At 33.8% G+C, this 22,768-nt stretch overlaps 1 protein-coding gene across 3 annotated transcripts in view; it reads right to left on the bottom strand.

Annotated features, from left to right (window-relative positions):
* Nucleotides 1-1,760: 1,760 nt before the first annotated feature.
* The window catches only part of PHIP (PHIP subunit of CUL4-Ring ligase complex), a 125,877-nt gene continuing 104,869 nt past the window's right edge, over nucleotides 1,761-22,768 (bottom strand). For 2 of the 3 annotated variants that reach the window (XM_074368708.1, XM_074368710.1), the window contains exons 33-40: nucleotides 21,559-21,628; nucleotides 21,187-21,240; nucleotides 20,780-20,929; nucleotides 13,421-13,573; nucleotides 12,633-12,796; nucleotides 11,923-12,182; nucleotides 11,190-11,387; nucleotides 1,761-7,245 (exon numbers count right to left, since the gene is read on the bottom strand). In XM_074368708.1, the coding sequence (XP_074224809.1) occupies nucleotides 6,608-7,245; nucleotides 11,190-11,387; nucleotides 11,923-12,182; nucleotides 12,633-12,796; nucleotides 13,421-13,573; nucleotides 20,780-20,929; nucleotides 21,187-21,240; nucleotides 21,559-21,628 (1,687 nt within the window). In that variant the 3' untranslated portion in view covers nucleotides 1,761-6,607. The remainder of the gene's footprint in view (nucleotides 7,246-11,189; nucleotides 11,388-11,922; nucleotides 12,183-12,632; nucleotides 12,797-13,420; nucleotides 13,574-20,779; nucleotides 20,930-21,186; nucleotides 21,241-21,558; nucleotides 21,629-22,768) is intronic. The other variant, XM_074368709.1, reaches the window with a different exon arrangement.

Here is a 22,768-nt window from a genome sequence, read left to right as displayed (position 1 = left end):
CTATTGTAAAAGGTACTCTATGAATATTGGAGTGCTTGTATCTTTTTGAATTAGAGCTTCCTCTGGATATATGCCCAAGAGTGGGATTGCTGGATCATATGGTAAGTCTATTTTTAGTTTTTTGAGGAATCTCCATACTGTTTCCCATAATGGCTGCACCAAACTACATTCCCACCAACTGTAGTACTTTTTATTATTAGAAAGCAAATATTTCAACTCAACTCACAATTTATAGTGTGTTGCAACAGGACACTTAAAACTCAGGGTTCGAAAGCTCTCATTACAATGAGATCATGGCTATAAGACACAGGTTGCCTGGAAGCTACATTAAATGGGATATTTTATTTGGGGATTAAATAGAAAAGCCAAGATTGAGCCTTGAGTACAGAAGACTATATGCATATGAGAAATAATCATAAGCTATTTGAATTAAATTGGACCTTGCAGATTATCAAATTTTTTTTTTTACTTTACAGATGAGGAAAATGAAGCTCAGAGATGAAATGACTCAACTCCAAGCCCAGTTCAGCCAGTTACACTGTGTTGTCAGCATGTCTAATGAATCACGCAGAAAGGTACTTTCTTGAATAATTTCTATTTTTTCCCCCAAACAAAACCAAAAAGGGTAATCAACATATGGTAAATGTGTTACATGTGTTAAATGCAAAAAGATTACGAACACAAGATACTATATTGCAAAGAACAGAAATTTTGAGCTTTGGTTTTTAATCTTATTGGTCTTAATGGAGAAGCTTAGCCTAGAACATAGTCAATGTTACTACAAAAGAGAAACCAGTAAAAACTGGTTGCTAAAAATAATTTTTTTCTTAGCTGGTCCTCCTAAGTATAACCTAGGCATTAGAATCAGCATACTTTAGAAAGAAAAAGGCTGCTGGGAATGTTTATCTGATTTTGTCAACTTAGAAATTTATTTTATACAAAGTCATTTAAACAAAGTTTCTTAAGGAAAAATGATCTTAATAGCCCAAATTCACAAATCATCTCATGTGCTTAATTGGAATTGCCATTTATTATAGCCTTATGTACTCTATACTAAAATTTGGACTCTTGTTCAGGGGAGGGTATAGCTCAAGTGGTAGAGCACATGCTTAGCATACAAAAGGTCCTGGGTTCAATCCCCAGTACCTTCTCTGTAAGTAAATTAAACTAACTACCTTTCCCTACCAATAAAAATAAATGAATAAAAATATATAAAAGAATAAAAAAGTAAAATTTAGACTCTTGGGATGTCAATAAAAATGTATGCCAATCTGAACACATTTCTAGAAAAGCAGCACTAGCTTTATGAATCTCATTTTGTGTAACTGCTTAACAAGCAAAAAGTCTTCATCATTCCTCCATCTACTTTTCCCATAAACTTCACTTCACATTTTTGAGAAAACACTTACGTGAACTGTTGAACTGTTCCTTTGAAATAAATCTCTTTACAAAAAGTCTGATATTATACCCAGTACAGTAACTTATGCATAGTAATAAATCCATACAGTTTTAAGTATACACATTGAAAAGCAAATGACTTATTTTTAATCTTTGGCTATTTTGGAATTAAATTACATTAGGGTACCCACAATCCTTTAATTAGCTAGTATATTTTAACATTTTGCTAAGTAGACAGGGCATTGGAAACATTAATGAACCAGCATTTTACATAACAGCTTCTTTGGTAAAGTGCCTTCTGAAGTTATGTGCTGAGTGCTGTGTTACAAAAAATAAAAAAGAAATCATGAGGCTCTACAAAATAGCTTAGAAAAACAAGTTTTCTATTTATTTAAAAATAAGTTTGTAGTTACTACATTGCAGGGACAGGAATTCTTACACATACATTCTAGTTTGTATAAAAGGATTCAAAGAATTATGCATCAAAACTAACATAGAAAGTGTCCACGTAACAGTAAAGAAAGGTCCAATCAATATGTACAAAAAGAAAGGGCACTGCTATTCTGGTGTGAGACTGCTGTTTATAACATAATACTCCAGGTTTCCAGAAAGAAAAAAAAAAACAAAAACCTCAATAAAGCTAAATAATTTTGTTTTTAAACTGTTAATTACATACAACAGATTTGCTTGTGTTTAACATTGTTTTCTGTACAAAATAAGCATAATTTTAATTTGAAAATGTGTCAGTTTCAACTTTAACCCTCTAGGTCAGTTACTTCTTAAAAATTGAGCTACATTCTACACGTCTAAATATCGTGTGACAGGATTTAACAGTTTTCTAAAAGATCTTTAGTAAGACCACATCTTGCAGTTTTAATATGGTCCAAAAATGTAACTTTGTATTTTGTCTCAATTTGTAGCTTTTCATTGTGATCAATCAACACGCACAATCTTACAAGTAATGAGCATGTGTGCATCTGCATCTTAGGTGTGTGTACTATGTATCACCTCAAACCTATTTTCTTAGCTCCTTAAATGTAGAAACTCATAGCCACCCACTATTATGTATTTGGTTTGTGCCATATAAGGTTAATTTCCTGATGATTTTATCTGCATTAAAAAAGTATTTCAACACAGAGCTATCAAAACTAAAAATAATATATATATATGTATTATAGCTCATAATATTTTCTAATTATTTTACTACAGTGTGTACAGGGTTTATATCTGGAGTGTCAAAAGCAGTACTTACAGTCTTCTGACTTAGTGTGACCTCTTCTTGGGTGTTGTACATAGTACAAAATGACTTTACATCTGGAGTGCTCAGCTCAATATAATTAAGAACACAGCTTCTTAGTAAATGCAGTATTAGTTTAGTTCAAATCAGTTGGAAATTTGATTGAGGGGAAGTGCAAAGAGGGAAGTGAGGAAAAGATGTATTTTCCAATTTCAATAGGAAAATTAAATTGTCACCTAAATTTAACCACTTTCAACCTGTAAAAAATACTAAATAGGGGGGTAATTCACCGAACATGAAAGTACTTCCCCTATTATGACTTTTAAAATCATTTATTTCCTGCATATGAGGAGAACACTTACAGCCCTTTAAACACTCAAGTATCTTGGTCCTTTCAACCTAGTCAAAAATAAATTTCAGGTGAACAAAAACATTCAGAGTAACAATTTGTTTTCATTAGGTAGAAAATAGAAAATCAAAACTGCTTCCAGTTGCCTTCGGAGAGAGATGTAGGTGTGTTTGCATGTATAAAATGGAATGCTAGAATTTAAAAGTAAACACTATAAACTAGAGGAACTAATTTACATTATAAATCATACTTCAAAATGTGTAAATGTTGATAGTATCATATATGCTAAAAATGTTATCTGAATACTTCGTTAAGATGCCTGACTGATCTACTGCACTGCAGATGAGGGACAGTCCTAGATGTTACTGTACATGCTGCACAAGGAGCTCTTTGCTGTCAGTGTAACTTACGTAATTCATTTCCAAGGGATACTAGATTTCAGCCAAACTTCATGTCTCAAATGTGACCTAAACAAGCTCACAAATATGCTATACAATTAGTCTAATTAAATTTAAGGAGGAAGATAGTTTTGTTACAATGCTATCAAATAGTCTTCGAATATGTGGGGATGCTGTGCAATATTAGAAACAATGATAGTGAAGCCAGCAAGTCTTTAGTTCATAAATACGCACAGAAAATAGTCCAATGCAGATTGCAAAGAAAAAAACTTTAAGAAGGTATATGTCTATTGCCCAGAGTTATGAGATTGTAATTAGACTGAACTGTTTAAACGGCTAATTTGCAACATTTTATAATTTTTAAGATTTGATTGGGACTTGAGAATGTTGGGGTGGAGGGAGAGAATATTAGGGTTATTAGGGTTAGGGTACTTGAAAATACATTGTTTTACATTTTTTCATATGTCACAAGTTTTATTTCTGAAACTTTCACGAAATTTTTTTATTGCTCACCTAAGACAACTGCCAACATTTCCTTTTGACCTATAAGCAGTACATATGTGGTGTACTGTCTCAAAGAACCTATTTTCCAAGTGGTCAAAACTATGGTGATGACTTAAGTTTCTCAATTCAACTTTTCCAATGTATGGAAGCTAAATCATAAAAATATAAAACCTAGATATATCTGGTTATTACTAATAGATTTTTAGGTGTTTCAATTACAAAGAATCTGATCCAAGTCATTTTTGCCTTATTAAGAAACCAGTGTCTAATAATATCCAAATAAGGTCATACATATACAGTGTCTTTAGAACAGGAATAATACATTTACTTGCTGCAGGTAAGATGGTAAATACTCATTTCTTTGCTCAAGAGTTAGAATTCATACACCATACTAGAGGTATATTCCACTCTTAAAGACTGTATGCTTTTTCTGTACACACCTCAAAACTGTACATATTTTTTACAAAAATGGACTTTATAGTCTTATTTTTTCTAGCACAATGCAGATAACATCAGGAAATCACGTATTTCAAATAGATTGCCTTCAAAAGCAACAAATTACTTTAATGACTTAAATTTCAAACATACACACTATTTTCAGTAATGGTGTAACCGAGAGACTCCTTTTACTATACAACCAAGCCATCCATTTCTGCATTATGAAGAGTTTAACTACTGAATTTTAATTATATAGTTAAATATATTTGTTAGAAAAAAATAAATATACAAAAAACCTGAAAATTTTGAAATTATTTTTCAACTGCAAAATCACAGCAATCCAGTTAAGATCTGGAAAATGGTTTACTTAATTTCACAGGAGGATTTCTGTACAAATTTAGTTAAAAATGATCTAAAAAGCCCAAATGTGTCACTTTTCCATTCTTCAAGACAATCAAATGACAACTAACGTTTATTCCTACCAGAAATACGTAAGGAAATAATTCTGTAATGTATTTTGCCAAGGTCCAGTTAAAGACTTTATTTTCTACATCAGGGTCATGCTGATACATATTTTTCCCCCCATCCTCGCTTTTTAAAAATGTAGTATCTGAAAATTTTGGTTACATTTTTGTACCATACCAGTCCTCAGAAAATACTACATTCTTTAAACTTTTTAAAAAATGGACAATAATCTTTAAACAATAGAAATGGTATTTATGTTGGTTTTTAAGGTATAAAATAACTAACTGTACCATAAACAAATAAATAACTGCTTTCCTTTTCCATAGCAGTACATATAGCAATACATTCTCCTAAGTCATATAGTTATCATTTACAATAGACAACTTAATTTTACTAATGATGCAAAAAATAATAGAATACAAGGCACAATCATTAAATGGAATTTCTCTTTAGGGTGTATATTGACATACCAGCGTGATAAGGATACCGTAAAAAGTGCAGAAAAAACACAATGTGCAATGAGACCACTGTATAAAACATGATTGCATAAAAAGTGATTTGGCCTATTTTAACCTTTAATAATTGAAAATAACCAATCTTCCCCTTAAAATTAAACTATAAAGTATGACATTTTAAAATTATTTTTATTCTACCACTATCTAAAAAATCCTGAAAAAAGAATTTATACCTGGGTAATAGTATATAAGTATGTGTTTGTATATATATTTAATTATACCCATTTATCAATATATACACATACACACACAGACACATTTCTTTGTAAGTCATTTTAGCCTATTAGATATGTCTAAGATTTAGAAATGACATTAATCCAGATTAACAAGTAAACATCAAATCCCATACCTTTTTCCTGTATTTTCCTTGAATCCTTTAACCACTTAAACATTTTCTCTAAAACATCTCTGTCAAAGGACCCACCAGTGCATTATTTTCTACTATTAGTACCAAAAAAGATACAACCCAGCATAACTCTTTAATAACTTGCTCTTTAGAATAATATATAGCCTTTCCAATATTGAAAAGTGTATGCTGTCCTGACAGTCAAAAACAGGCTTTCCACTGCACTGATTCTCAGTCTTTGGCACAATAAACAGAGATTGAGTGATTGATATAAGAATCAAGGTCTGAAAAATTAGACAGTCAAATGTTTTCCAATGTGGATATGTTTCCTTTCCATCAGTACATTTTCTCTTAAGTTTGGCAGAAATGGAATACAGCAAAAGCCTCCTCTAGATTCTTTGTAGATGAACATTCTGTAATTAAAATTAAGCTTTTTAAGGTATCAAATGGTGGGAGTTTTGTATGTATCTTTAGAGGAAACACATTTCTTAATTTACTGCTACTCTGGTAACATCTGTCCTCCTAGGGGCATGACTTCTGTATCAACAGAAATGTACCTGGCTTGGTCAAAAATAATCCATTTTAACATGAAATGCTCTATCACTAGAAATGTTATGCTCCATGAGAGTGTAGCAGAACTGCCTTTTCCAGAAATAAATTGGGAATTCATTATAGAGCCTCAACTTCTTTTGTTTTCAACAGTAAATTAAATGAATGTTGAAATGCATAACCTATCTAAGGGCAATAAATAGCAAACATTTAAAATATATATGTATATATTTATATATATATATATTCATTTAAAGAAGTGAAGTGTCTTGTAAGTTTGTTTTTTTGCAAATCAAATCATAACATTCCCTAATCCACCATAGCAGCAAGGAAGCAGAAGCCTTAGTTCTACATATTCCTTAACTGTACCTGCTTTATAGATTTTGAAGTAAAATATTTTGGTGCAAGTTACCAACCAATTAAATTAGCTTTTGCTTTTTCAGTCAACTTTCGGACTCGTCCTCTACTAGAAGTTCCAAAAGTCAAAGAAGTGTCTTCAAACAACAGCTGCCTTTGCTCCTCTTCGGAGTCGTCCTCATTATAGAAGGCTGTCCTTCGACCTTGGTTTCGAGTTCTCATGTGAGGTTCAGAGCCTTTAAGTTCCTCAAACTCTTCTTCCTCATCCATGGGATCATCTGTCTTTTTTCGGTTACTTCTCCTTAGCATTTTAACACTTGTAGGAACTATGAGATCTGAGTCTAGTTTTTGTGTCTTCATCTTCCTTTTGGGTTTTCTGCCTCCACGACTCTTTTTCTGTAACAAATCCTCCTTTACAATATTAGTTTCAGAAAGAAAATTGCAGGTTGAAGAAGGAACTACTTCATCTCTGATAGGATGCACACTATTTTGCTCCGAATCTTCAGGCTTTGCATACTGCAGCTTTTTGGGCTTTCTACCCCTCTTCTTGTGTATAACTTCACCACTACTGATAGTAACTTCCACCTTAGGTTTCCTTCCCGGCCCCCTCTTCACAAGTTTAGACGGCTGCCCTCCATGGCCATTTACTTGAATGCTTCCTGGTACAAAAGCATTGTTCTTACAGTCTGCTGGAAGGGAACAAGAGCGCACTTAACATATGGAACTGCTTTTTTATCTGACCCTCAAACTAGTCAGTAGGGCCACTGCTATGCATAATGACATAATCCTATTTGCTTTTTTACTAATATGAGAAAAAGAACTGACAGAAGGCTAATAGTTTAATGTTATTATTTATTTTCTACTTAAAACTCACAGATGAGAAAGATCCTTAATGAAGTCATTGATGACATGAGGGAAATGAAACTCAGGGCAAATAAATGACTTGTCTAAGGTAATACTGTAAATATGATGAAGCAGGGATTAGCCAAGGTTTCTTATTCCTACTACCTCTACTACACATCCTAATGTATAAGCATTGTTTTCACGACACAAAATGACCCTGTTTACTTGTATGGCACTTACTAACCAAAAAGCATTTTATTGTTTACCTCTTTAATACAGAATGTTACCTTTAAGCAGCTCAATATGGAAAATAATCTCCATGTAAAATCCATGACCTTTTACCCTTGGTAATCTGAATAAATAAGTGTATCATTCCCCTCTACTCTCCTTTAATCACTTTTTCTATTAGGGATGGAGGAAAAAGGGACTATCAAGACTGGAATGATTCTACCTCTTATTTGATGCTCTTTTGGATATGCTGATCATAAGCTGGTATCAGATAAGAGTCTATAGACTAAATATTTCTCTATTTTCCTCAGAAGTAAAAAGGATCTCATCTCCTAGTAACTCCTATGCAAGAGGTTTCAGAATACATCTGCTGGGATAATTCGTATCAGTTATTCTCCATAAACACTACCATGGCTTTGACATTCTTCATCTATCCTTTCTACAAGAGTAGAACTCTTGATCACAGACTATGTTCTCAGAATTTTAAAAAGAAGGTTAAAAAAACAACTAAATGGCAGTTTTCTTCATAGGCTGTTTTTGGAACATTCCTATCTTCTTATGTAATTGAATGGCAAATGACTGATTTATAATCATAAGCAATACTGACTACATGTATCGATCAAATTCACTCTGCGCCACTATTATCAGGATTAAAAATCCCACTGTAACAAACTCCAAGATAAAGGCCACTACGCTGTATTAAAAAATAAAAATACTGGAAATCAAATTCTAAATCTGGGCTCACACAGGCACCTCTTGTCTGTGTGGCCTGCTGTTGTCCATGGCAGCATTACCTATAAACTCCTTTCCTATTCTCCTCCTTAAAAAAAAAAAAAAAGTCTAAATCTGTGTGATCTAGAGATCATGATAAACTGCCTTCTGCCTTTCTATGGTTAAAAAAATGCTATTTCCCTTTCAGATGACGGAAAGAGATGACAAACATGTACTACTACTAACTTTTTTTCTTCCAAAATTCTGAAGTTTTTTATTTGGTTGTGGTGGGTGATCTGAAATGCAGTATTTTAAAGGAAATCCATAAAGAGATGAAAACAGCTGTTAAAGAGAATGCGTCTTCAAAATGGTAATTTTTGTCATGAGTTTGAATTGTACAGTACTTCATAAATTTCAAGAAATAACAGTCGAGACACTCACTAGCACAGGAAGAAAGCAAAGCCCTCATTTCCTGATCCCACAGTTCAAATGATTTTCTTAGACGTGATTTTCCCTAACGATGGGCAGAGGGGAGTAATGTGTGTGCGTTTGCATGAAGTATCTAAGTATTTTCTATCAAGCAATTACACTTAAACTGCTTGAAGATTCTCTAAGAGTCTGTATATCTTTCTATTTGTTTTATATTAAGACTACTGACAATATCCCGTTCATGTACCCTATAAAAGTTCTGCAAATTGGCTTCGAAGACTCCACGAACTCCTTGAAATGGTCCAAATTTTGTGTAGATATGCTTATGTGTATTTTCAGGGGAAAATACTACAGGTTTTGTCAACTTTACAAAGCAGTGAATAATCCTAAATGGTCAAGAACCAATGTAGCTCTTTTAAAAAGGAATTCAAGAGCTTAAAGTTTCTAAAGTCACTGATCTAGACCTGTACTATCCAATGAGGTAACCACTAACCATGTGGCTACTGAGCACGGGAAATGTAACTATGTAACTGAGGAACTGAATTTTTAATTAAATTTAAATGTGAATATTGAAGCAGAGTACATTTTCAAATACTGATTACATGTTAAAATGGTAATATTTTGGGCATAATGGTTTAAATAAAATATATTATTAAAATTTACAATTTCACCTGTTTGCTGTTACTACACGTAGCTACTAGAAAATTTAAAATTACATTATGTGGCTTGTATTATATGTCAATTGCACAACACTGCTCTTGTTTTTAATAGTTAATTCAGGTGCCAATATTTTTGTGTTAAGTCGTTAGTTATGTAGTAGCTTACTGTATTTCTATACTGTACTGGTATTCTTGTATATTTGTAATACTCAAAAACTATAAATCAGATTGGTTATTAGACCTTCCTTATTGTAATGCTAGAACCAATATTCTACATACATTTCATTTCTCTAGGATTCAGGACTGACAGAATCAAGGCCAATATACTATCCAAAACTTTGAATTCAGTTCAGAAAGGAAGCAAATATAAAAATGTAAAACCTATATACAAAGTCATTTGCTTATTTATTCAAATACTTATTGTCCACTATACACTAAGTACAGACTACAGTAAATACAGGCAATTTAAAAATGAACAAACACGAGTTCATATTCTACTGGAGACAGACCATGTAAAGAAGCATTTTTCTATCACCATTATGAGGGCCAGAAAAGGCAATGAGCAGTGTTCTGGGAACATAAAGAAGTGCTTGATTATGTCTAAAGAACCCAGGAGAAAGCTTCTTGGAGAACACTCCAAAGTGAGACTTGAAAGGGAACAGAAAACTGGGAGGAAAAAAGAAATTCCAAAGATGGAAGAAAAGGACAACAATATTTAGGGATTTCCAAGTGGTTTAGGATGGCTGGGACATAAAAGGGATAAAGAGGAGAAAGAGAAGAAAAACTGGAATATTAGACAACAGCCAAGCAATGAGGAAGGAGTCTTGTATAATAAGCAAAAACAATGAAATCTGATTCCATGTATGATTTGAAAGGCAGGGAAGGATTTTATTTCTCTTTGTGTGTCTGTGTGCACACTGTCAGAAAGGTCACTTTGCTGCAACGTGGCAGATGGACCAGGTAAGGAAGGGTTGAGAAGTAAGGCAGGGAGACCAGTTAGGACACTAGAACAGTACATGGAGGTGAGAATGGAGGGAGGAAATGGACTTTAGAGATGTAAGGAGGCAGAAAGAAACAAGCAGATTTGGTTGCTGAAGAGAAGGCTGGGATGACTCCCTGATTTTAGGCTTATAAAGGTGGATAGATCCCAACGTCATTAATCAAAATGAGGACATTTCAGTGGAAAAATTAAAAGTGTGAGAGGTTTCTGGTGGGAATACTGAAAAGGAAATGGTCTAGGCACACTTTTGAAGTCATGACACAAAATGCTTATTCTTGAGCTCTCTGCTGCCAAGAAGCCATGATACTTGCATACTTGAATAGATGTCTGGCTATAGACAATCCTGATGAATTATTATTTAAAGGTCAGTGTATTGAATTTTGTGATGTAAAAACAAAATTTTTTTCTAAAAAAGTGCTACATTGGATTAACTAAATTCAACTTATTCAAACTTCTCAGATACAGTGTTTTAGGTTTTTTTTTTAATGAATTTAAAAACAAATTATCATTAAAAGCCTTTCATTTTAGAATATGCTTTTATTTCTACACAGCAAGTTTCTCTTGGCTTTTAAAATTTAATAGCAATACAGTTTGCTTTTGGCACAAAACTGCAAATCAAAAGATGTCTCACTAAATTTATCAACTAATAAAGAACATGTGACTTTTAAAGGAGCAACCTAAAAGGTGGATATAAACGCTATCTCCAACGGAAGTATCATTTGTAAGATCTACTGTAGCTTGCAAGATACAGACAACACCTTACCTTGCTCAATGACAGTTGACGACTTGGAGAGAGTAGATGTCTTTGAGAGCACAGATGACTTCATTTTACGTTTGGCTGGCTTTTCCTTTTCCATGTTTTCTTTTGAAGAATTATTCCTAGTGCCATGACTAAAATTGGATTGACCAGGACTTGAAAGAGTATTCAAAGTTTTGGAATGTTTCACAGAATTCTCTAGAACTAAAACACATACACACAAAAGATTAAAATCTGGAAGAGTTAAATTATTTAACGTTACAATAGCAAGAAGGTTGGGATTACTTCTAACGTGAATTCCTTGAATTAGCCTATAGGACAGAACCTGGGGTGTGCTTACAGCTTCCATAACAAATCTACTTTCAAAAACGACAAAGGCATACACAAGTAAGAAACTCTTAGTAGTTTCAGACCTTTCAGAGGCTGTGCAGTCACTACAAGGTTATGAAGGCAAGTCTTGGCAAACAGCTAGGAAGTCTGGGTAGTAGGATTTAAATTCAGACAGTTTGGATCAGAGTTGCCGTTTTCAAGCATTATTCTATACTGATATTACTAAACCTCAGTACCTTCTTTACCAAAAAAGTTAAAAAACAAACAAACAAAAAAACCCAAAACCAATAGAAGCAAAACCAACGCTGTCTACTGGAATTTACTAAAATCCAGTATATTTCATTTGTCAAAGTAAACACATTTAAGAAGTCACATATACTACAATTTAGAAACTGCAGCTGATTCTTACTTGTTTTTCCTGGCATTGCAGATGTATTAGCTTTCGAAATAAATGTCTTTGCTGCTGAAGAAGTAGATGGTTGCTCAGTGGTAACTGGATCTACAATCACTCGATTACTTCTAGTTCGAACGACAGAACTGGATTCCGTTTTACCATTTATCTGAGCAGCATTGTGCCTTGGCGGTATTGATCGTGTAGGCACAGAGAATGGAGAGGTAGCGATATCTGACTTTAGCTGGGGTTTTAAGATCCTTTTTTTCCTTTCTGGGCTGTAAATAAAACAGTATCATTGTCATTCTTATAGTTCTACATTGATGAATAAAAGTTTTATAACACTGTTGGATTCAATATTTGTACTATTATGACATATGTTAAAATATGAGATTTGTAGTAGATTTCATATGGTTGTGAGCCTTTGAAAAGTGAATATTTAGTGAAGGATCGCTGTAAATGCTATAGTTATATGACAGAAAGCGTGATGCCATCACTATCCTAAAATGCTGTTTTACTGTACAGATTTAGCATTTGAATTTAAGCACTTACACTAGTATAGCTTTAGTTAAAAGATTAAAAATCCTCCACATCATAGGAGCTTGCATGTCAAATATATCATTCTGCAATATAGGGAATAGTAAAGGAAGTATTAAAAACCACCAAGTTCTATCATTTAGATGACAAAGTTATAGATCAGTTGATGATATTTAAAAGAAATCAAATACCTTGATGCAGCACTACTGGAAACAGAGCTGCTTCTGTTTCTTTTCTTCCTCCTTTTGGTTATTGTATTTCTTTTATGAAAACGAAGGGCAGATTTATAATCTGATAAAACTGAACTAATGTGTTCTTCAAAGAAAGCAGAGAGGCGCAGACTCATGCTGTAAATCTATGGAGAGAGGGGAAAAAAAAAAACCTGTTCAAATTATCCTTCAAAGGAAATGCCTATTCAGTAAATATTAACATTTAAATATTTTTCTAGTAAAAAGTTTTCAGAATTTAAAACATTGCTTTTTCCCAATCTCCTCTGACAAAGACTAAAACTGAAGCATTATTACAATTAAATTATTTTTGCATTAAGCATTATTACACTTATATTATTTTTGTATTTGGCCAAAGAAAGGTAAATGATATTCACAATTTGACTCATTTTTATGAATCATTCACAAAAATACTCCTTCCCACTAACACAGAAAACAGCTGGAAAAGTCAAGCACAGGTAGCTCTAATACATACTAGGACAGTATGTATGTGATATGCATTCAACTACACTACTTCAAAAAAAGTAACCATTCCCAAACATTAGTGACATCAGTGTTATGTAATTTCACAGAAGAAATAAAGCAGAAAGATGCAAATTCTTTTTTCTACTAGAATACCATTAAGAACCTAAAAAGTTAGCCAATTTCGCTCTTAATTTTAAATAAAAGCAGAATGTACGTAGTCACCCTACTTTTCTACTAATTTCATTTATTTAACTTAAATATAAAAAGTAAACAGTGTAATTATATACCCTTGATCTTTTGCTTGGTGTATATGCTTTGGAATTACTAAAAATAAGTCTGACATCTTTACATAACTCCATTGGTGACTCATAATTCCCAGCCTCTAAAGTCTCTCTAACAGTAGCAAAATCCATTGGCGTGTCAATGATGTCTCTGTAGTCCTAAAAGAGGGAAAACGGGTCACATTATTATTATTATAATTACTACCACAAAGTATTACTTCTCATAACAGGGATTCACATACAATTTCTGTGATGACTACAAGTCCTAGAACTATTAATAATCATACCTTGCTTCCCTCATTAAGGCTCCTTTTTTTTTTTTTAGTAATTCTTATTTTTTTCATGCTCTCTACATTTTATTGCAATCAACACAGGATTTTTCTTATTCAAGAACCTGTAAGTTCTGCTTTTTTCCCTTTGGAAAGAAGCAGAGTTGTGTTGGAAAAAGGAGATGAAAAGAATATTGAAAAAAACTCAGCTCTACAAGTTTGAAGTTAAACACCCCCAACTTTACACACCCATAAATTCTAAAGGCTGCTGATTCATTGAAACGTAATAGTAACTTTAAAATTAGGAGATAGAAACAATGAAGATATGCTAACATCTTACTTATGGAGAGGCCTGAGTTCTAGTAACCTCAACTTCAGTACTATAATTACTACAATTGGAAACTTTGCAGTAATCAAGAATTATCAATGTAAGTATCTGTCACAAAGCCTTTTGCACTTCATTCCACAGAGAAGTGCAAAAACTCAAAGTCTCCACCTAGTAAATTGTGTATAAAATAAAGCAACAAATTAGAAGCAATTAAAAACAGACAAATGGAAGGAGAAAAAAAGCAACAGAATAGTATATAGAATAGTATAATGTGATCTAAATATGGTATCTTTTAATAGGAACAAATACTACTATACCTCTTCCAAAGCCCCAGAGTATGTAACTATAGTTTTTGAAATATAACTTGACTTTGCACTATCAAGTTTAAATTATGATCAAATATGTTTGACCATAAAGCACACAGTATTATTGCCTTTTACAAATAGAGACAGTTTTATTTCTTTCTTAATAATCTGCAATGCCTTTTATTTCCTTTCTTGCCTTATTGTATTGGCTATTTGAATAACAGTGGTAAGAACCGATATCTTTGCTTCATTCCCAGTCTTAGAGGGTAAGCATTCAGTTTGTCATGATTAAAAACCTACAGCTTACATCATGCTTAAACAGATGTTCTTTATCAAGTTATGGAAGTTCCCCTTTATTCCTGGTTTTCTTAAGAGTTTGTTTTTATCACTAATGGTGTTCTGTTTTCTTAGATTATGTACTTGTCTATTTGGCCTTCATTCATCACAGGCTGACTATATTAACTGCATTTTCTTATTTTCTATATTCCTTATACTCTGGCACTTCGAGGGCTGTACAGACCTAACGGGAAACTGCCCCCTCCCAAGGTCTAGGTAATTCTTAGAGATAGCAAAGGGTTGTGTTGGGAACATATCTTGCATATGCAAACCAATCATGCCCTTAATCATCCCAGTGTCAGGTATCAGATGACTACAGACAATGCCCACTGGAGTTATTCAAAGTAGCCAATCTTAAACTGTTTACTATGCCCTGCCTTGCCTGTCTCATGGCAACCTCAATAGAGTCTGGCCTAAGCTTTTACTTTGCTCCCATCTTCTGCAACCTGACTAAAAACTTGTGTTTCCTCTGTGACCCTAAGTGGCATTTGGTGAAACCCTCTCTGGGACCTGTGAGTATCATAAACTTCTTCCTTCCAAGACTCATTCTTGTTTACTCCTGTGGCCACCATGACTACCATATGATATCATATCCAACACGTACATTCTCAAAGCAAGTTAAGTATTGAATTTTTGTCAAACGCCTTTTCTGCTTCGATATGATCATGTGATTTTTACCCTTTAGTCTGAATTACACTGATTTTTTGAATGCTCGATCAGCCTTATATCCCTGAGGGAAAAACTCACTTGGTTAGGGTACAAAATCATTTCTATACACTGCTGAATTCTATTTGCTGATATTTTATTAAGAATTTTTGCATTTTCTCCCTTTGTACTGTTTTCGTCTGGTTTTGATATCAGAATAATACTGGCTTCATAGAATGAGTGTAGAAGTGTTATCTTGTGGAAAAGACTATGTAGAATTTGTATTAATTCTTTAAACATTTGGTAGAATTTTCCAGTGAAGACACCAGGGCTTAGAGTTTTCTTTCTTGAAAGCTTTTATTTACAAGCCAAGTTTTCTTACTAGTTATAGGGTTATTCAAATAATACTTCATATTGGGTGAGTTGTGGTAGTTTGTCCTTTGAGAACTGGTTCATTTAAGGTGTCAGATTCCTATGTGTAGAGAGGTATCTGCAGTATTCCTTTATTACCCTTTTGCTATCTACAGGGTCTGTAAGTGATCTCTCCTGTTGTATTCCTGATATTAGCAATTTGTGTCTTTTCTCTTTTTAACTTCAAAATCTTAGTAGAGGTTTGTCAATGTTACTGATCTTTTCAAAGAATCAGCTTTTGGTCTTATGGATTATCTCTTTTTTTTTTGCTTTCAGTTTCATTGATTTACCTTTATTTCCTTTCTTCTGCTCACTTTAGGCTAATTTCATTCTTCTTTTTCTAGGTTCTTCAGGAAAGAGCTTGGATTATTGATTTGAGACTTTTCCTTTTCTAATGTACTAGTGTTTAATTTAGTGTTCTAAATTTCCCTGCACTGCTTTAGCTGCATCCCACAAATTGTATGTATGCAATTTCACTGAGTTCAATTTATTTATTTTTTATTTCCCATAAGACTTCCCTTATTCATGGATTATTTAAAAGCATATTGTTGAGTTATCACATGTTTGGAGATTTTTCTGTTACTAATTTCTAGTTTCACTTCACTGTGGTTGGAAAACACATTGTATGGCTTTAATTATTCCTGTCATTTTTTCTGTTAGTTCTGCTCTTCCCTTACTTTTTTCCAATCTTCTTGTGGGTCACCTGAACAAGTTTTAGAATTCCATTTGATTTCGCTGTAGTTTATGACTGCACCTGTTTGTTCACCTACTGTTTAACAACACATAAGTAGTTATCAAAATACTGCTGTCAACTACATTTTACCAGTTCAGATGAAGTATGGAAACCTCCCCTACCCTTGTTTTATCTTCACTGATTCTTTTCTCTGTTCTCTCCAGTGAGTTTTTTATTTCAGTTATAACTTTTTAATTCTACTATGTCCATTTGGTTTTTCTAATTCTTTGTTGAGACTTTCTTGGTATGACAAGTGATTTTTGTCTTGAAACCTGGATATTTTGGGAATAAGACTGGATATTTTTTAGATCTTGTGTTTCAGTGGGCCTATTCTGACAACACTCTGTGGGCAAAGAGGGGGTACTGTCTCGTTCGTTACTGGCAGGTGGAGGCAGAAGTCTAGGTTTTACCTGGCCATCTGAAGATTGAGGAAGAGCTCCCTGAAACTCCTGGGTAGAGAAAGGAGTTCAAGGTCCTTACTAAGCTTCCACTGGAGGGGAAGTGGCTTTGTTACTGCATGGCCTCCACTGACACTATGGGGGTGGCCTTATCACTGACTGGTGGTAAAAGTCCTGATTCCCCTCTAGGCCTCCACTGATACTACCCAGTGAAGGAGGGCAGGAGTACCTCATTACTGCCAGGTGGGAGCAGAAGTCCAGGCTGGTATTTGGGAAGCATGGAAATGGCTCTCCACTGGCCTTTGCTGGTGGAAAAGGGGTAAGGCCACAATTTTTTCTATGGTTTTTGGCTGGGGTAGAGCAGTTACTGTCTGTAAGTTTTTGTGTTGCTATGGTCCTCCTTTCCTAGTCCTTTGGCTAGAGAGAACAGGCTTTTCTGGTCACAGCATACTGGCATTGCTAGAATGCTGATTTTTCTAGCATCTAGAATCAAATATATGAAAACCTACCCAGGGAACTGACTACCGTGTCATTCCTCAAGTCCTGAGGTCCCTAGCCTGTCTGGCTTCTTCTCTCCATCTCTGAGAATCTTATGTTTGTTTTATACATAACATCCATGATTTTTAGTTCTACTTAGTGGGAAGAATAGGGGAAATTATGTCTGTGTCTGCTCCTCTGCTGAAGCAGAAGTCCAACTATACTATCTTTGACCAAAATGTTTTGAAATGGCTCACATAAAAGTGGCTTCAGAACCACTTTATAAAGCCACACAATAAAACTTGACTTAGTACCTTTTAGTAAAATCCTGATTTTGGTAAAAACAGTGTACTACAGTCTACCTTATGTACCAAACCTGGTCTAAATGACTTAGCCATTTATAGAAATTAAATTCATCATTAATGGAAGACTGTCATTAGGGGAAAAAAAAAACGATATTCCAAAGACTGCACTCCTCACTCTTAAGACAGCTGTGGGGTGGGGCGCGGGGAGTAGTTAAAACAAAACCTACAAAACCGCTTTATACAATGGTAACATCACCTAAAAAGTGTCCAACCTCTCTACATTGTTAAGGGCAACTAGCCACTTTGATAGTCTGTAATTATATGGATAATGAGTATTATGACACATTGGTTTTTATTAAACTTTGAAGATTTGAGGGAAATGTTATAAAAATGATACAAAAAAATTTTAAATGTTTTGCAAAATTTTGGTTAAAATGTCAAATTCATCTACATAGAACACTTCATTTTTCTTGGTTCATATCTGAGTTTCCATCATTCAGTACAGTACACAGCAGTCACTCAATACACCTCTGTTGAATAAATGGGTGGGATAGAATACTTAGAATGCTAATTCCCATCAACGTTTAATTTTTTAAATCTTGCTTTGAGTATTTAAACACAAAATGTAAGCTAATATTTTAATACAAAAACTGAAGTATGAAGAGCATGATCTGCCTTAAACAGACTGCTAGAGTAATGCTGATAGTTAACTTAAATACTTAATTCTGAAGTGGAAAAAGCTGATCATCCAGTTTTCTCCCCTGTGACAGTAATAAAAAAACAGTGAATAGCCGTAAGTCTTCACACCTCCATCAATGAGTACCACAAGAGATAAGAGATCAAATTAAAAATTTTTTCTTATTTCAGCTCCTTTTTGTCTGTTAACATATTTCGCTGGTGGAAAGAAGGGTTCTAAATTTCCTTCTCACCATTTTGAATATTAAAAAAAGCCTGCACTCTTATATATTGCTTATTCTCTAAGAATATTAGATATACTTATGGTACACCAGATATAGGAGACAGGGGCTTTTTATTCTTGCTTTGTCAATAAATAGCTACATATCTTGGAGAGCTGCTTAATTTGAGCCTCTGCTCCACATCAGTAAAATGAGTCAGACCAGTCTCAAGGCTCCTCCATATTTTCAGTATGGTTGCTTTAAAAATTTTTTTTTCTTCCTGTACTTTTGACTTTTCACTGTTATTCCAGGTAAAGATTTTTGTTTTCTTATATATCCTGCTCAGAAGTCATGCTTTGTCAAATGTTTATCAACCCTAGAAACTTCTCAGCCATTAACTCCTCAAATACTGCTTCTCTCTCATTCTGTGTACTCTCTCCCACTGAAACTCCTATAAGATATATTTTAGACCTTCTCATCCTATTCAACATAGCCCCTAATCTTTCAGTTTAATTTCAATGATTTTTACATTTCATTTTAAGAAGTTCTATTTAGCTTAAATTTTAAAAAATATCCCTCAAATAATGTGTTTTTTCCTTATGCTTACCCCTCCATTTATCTCTCAAACCAAAATGACACATCAAAGTTTAATTAGCAGCATCCTTTTCTTTTCTTGGTGGTATATAAAATAACAGAATGAATGGTGTTTTAAATTTGATGAAGTATGGTATTTCAGAATAATCTATCATCCCACATTTTAGGGGAGAGAGTGCTAACATTTCAATCTGTTGTTTCTGTTGTATATATGATGGATTACTCCCTTGTATAATTTGTGATTTCTTTTTATCATTAGTTTATTTTCAGTGGGGATTGATTTTTTTCCTCTGGTGAATTTCTATATCACAAGAGTAGTGTATATTTGGACTCTAAATCCATGCATACCACAAGCTAAGGGAAATTTCTCTCCTCTGACACCAGAGCACAAAAGAGACATCCTTCCATGTGTAAGGAATTATCTGTTCTTTCCACTGAGGGTGAACTGAAGTCTTTCAACAGTCCTGGTGGGATCTCAGTTTCAATTTCCTTCCTCCCCATGGCTCGCGTGGCCCCATCTGTCTCTGCATAGTGTTAATATTTATACCACTAGAATCTAGACATTAAAGCTTATTTCTGTCTCTCTATCTACACCCCCCACCCTGGGGAAATGTTCGGAATACAAACACCTGCAAGCTCTGGATAAACTATAACTTATTTTGTAAAATACATACTCGGGCTTACAAGAAACAAAGGGAACTCCACAGGTTCCAAAATCAAAGAGAAATGAAAACCAGAGCAATTAATTTGGTTCTTATAAGAGTTTTTTGGGTTTTTTTGGGGGTAAGGTTTGAATTAGCCTAGTTTATCACATTGCTGGAATTAAAGATGTATCTTTTGCATTTAAGGTTATATATTTCTTGATTTCTAAATGACAAGAAAAAAGTCTTTTATGATATATATCTATTGATGAAATTTCTCTATTTTCATCATCGCAAGTTAGAGCACATACATCAAAAAAAAACCCACAGATAATGTCAGATCCAGGTCATGATCTTTTATAAAACATTTAATTTTTATTTTCATTTGAAACCATGAATGTTATCAGAACTGTAAAACCTTTAATAAAATGGAATAAAAAAATCACTTTAAGGTAATTTTAGATTGCCAAGACTGCACGCAAAAAATAAATACTTGAAACATGTTTACTCAAACTTTTTACAGTGATTCCATAAAGATCATAAATTGGCATAACCTATATATATATAAAATAATGCCACCTTACATTTATATATATAGCACTTCAGTTTAAAAACTATCTTAATGTTTAATAATAATAATATTCTCATTCCGTTTCTATAATTTGGTAAGGAGGGTTAGGTAAGTACTGTTATTTTTGTTTCCTAAATAATTTCCATAATAAATTCATGGAATAAGCATGGTGAAGAATATAACAAAAATAGATTCAAATATGAAAACTAAATGACTTGCTCAAAGTCGTACAATTGGTAAGAGGCAGAGCTGGGGCCATACCCAGTTCTTTGGAGTCTTAGTTTGGGGTTACTTCTGTTTTACCGCTGTTCAGTTTAGATGCTCTATATAACCAAATATATAATGAGAACACACATGAAACATAAACTATAATTATAAAAATAAATAGCAAATTATCACATATAAGATACATAAATAGCAAAGTGACAAGTAAAGAGTCTTTTTAAAACTACTTACTGGGTATTCAAGGAGGTCTACTGGCTGGCGGAAAGGCTCGGAATCTTCACATTGAAATATGAGATTTAACAACTCCTGGCATTGTTTCTTCCATGCTTGAATATCGTAAGACTGAGCTCTGTTCCGTAATCTTCTTCTAGGCTGATGGTCCTAAAATAAAAATGTTCAAATATATTAATAAAATAACACTTACATAATAAAATTTTTATTTCTTATCTTGATAATTAAGTAATACACAATAATTCAAATAAAAGAAATATCTTTTACCTAGTTCTAAAAACCATGCACTTCTGTGACGCAAACTGATTTGTAATACTTAATCTGTCTTTAAAAACACCAGAGTAAAAAAGTGCTCAATACATTTTAAGTCATATAAAGTACCTCTATTAAAACAAAAAAGTTACTACCTTCCTTTTCCGGGTGGAAGTTCCTGGCACATCAGCATCTTCTTTCTCTTCTTCCTTTGAAGCAAGAATTTACCAGATTCAGAAAGTATTGTTGGTTTCACTATATCCTGTAGCTGTTTAATACCAATTATCTCCTTTACCCTTTGGAAAACTCATAATGTACATGACGCTGGAACACTTCATTGACTCACTGAAAGTTTCCCTCCACCCACCACTTAAAAAAAAATTTGAATCATTTTTTTAAAAGAGTTAACTACAGTATTAGGCAAAAATAACTTTCATAACAGCATTTATCTGAAAACTACCATGTGTAAATTTCTTTTTATATATCGGTCAAAACCAATGTAGTAATCATGATGAAATATTAAATACCTCAGAGTCAGACAAAACTTTCTTCTTCATTGAATTGTAGAGTGGAATTATGTTATAACAAGTCTGATCCCTAAATAACAAGAAAATGTTAGGATACAAGAATTGGAGTTATTTTTTTCTTCAAATCTGTTACTAAAACTAGATTTTAAGATCCAAAACCCTATGCACACATCTGCCCCCGCTTCTCCACTCTACGTGGAGCCTCCACTCAGGCCTATTTCATTACACCAAACCCAATTCCCACCTCCCAGGCTTTGCTCAGGTCACTGCTGTGCCCAGAATGCCTGCCTACATGACATAGCTAATGTATCTCTCCTGTCTTCTAACTCCTTATTCCTTTCATTCTTAAATGTAAGCACTCCCTAAAATTTTGTCCTTAGCCATCTTCTCTCGACACTGTAACGTTCGCCTGGATTATTTTACATACCTGCAGTTTACCTGTGTTAACGAACTCCAAATTTCTATAATTTGGTCTGACTCTTCTGAGATTCTTGCCACCATCTAAAATTCTGCATGTCTAAACCTAATTGTCATTCCCCAGTCTTCCTCCCTTTTTAAAAAACTTTTAACCATTCTCACAGGAATGCATGGTTTTTCACTATTCCTCCCCTTGCCAGCTCCTTATAAATGCAATCATTGGCCAAGTTATGTGATTCTATGTTCAAAATCTCTTGGCATCTGTCTCTTTCTCAATTCCATAAATTAAGCCTCCATCACCTCTTACTACTTCAGATACAGCAGTCAATCTGCAGTCATATTAGTATTTTTAAGGCATAGTTTACATCATGTTATTCTCATGTTAAAATCATTTCAAAAGCCCCTTGCTTTTAGCCTCTTTCCTATCAGTTAACATTAGACACTGCAGTCAGACTAATACTTTTAAGGAAGAGAATGCATCATGTTATTCTCATGTAAAAATATTTTCAACAGCCCCTTGCTCCCAGTGCTCATATTTTAAGTATGGTTCCTTAGATCAGCATTCAATGCCCTCCATGATATAGTCCAAACTCGAGTTTACAGCACTGTATTACTTCTGCTCATGTCCTCTCTACTTCACCCAATTTCAATTACTCAATTTCCTTAACAACTCTTTTTTTCCCTCCTTCATGCCATTCCTTATTCCTGGAATGGCTTTTCTTTCATCTAACTTCTCCTGAATCAGTATCTACCTTGTCCACAGGATCTTAACATACTTCTCACGTGTACCTGA

This window comes from Camelus bactrianus, chromosome 8 (assembly GCF_048773025.1).
Source record: "Camelus bactrianus isolate YW-2024 breed Bactrian camel chromosome 8, ASM4877302v1, whole genome shotgun sequence".
Classification (NCBI taxonomy): Eukaryota; Metazoa; Chordata; class Mammalia; order Artiodactyla; family Camelidae; genus Camelus; species Camelus bactrianus.
Note: the sequence above shows the minus strand (reverse complement) of the source record. Positions and strands in the feature narration are given on the sequence as shown.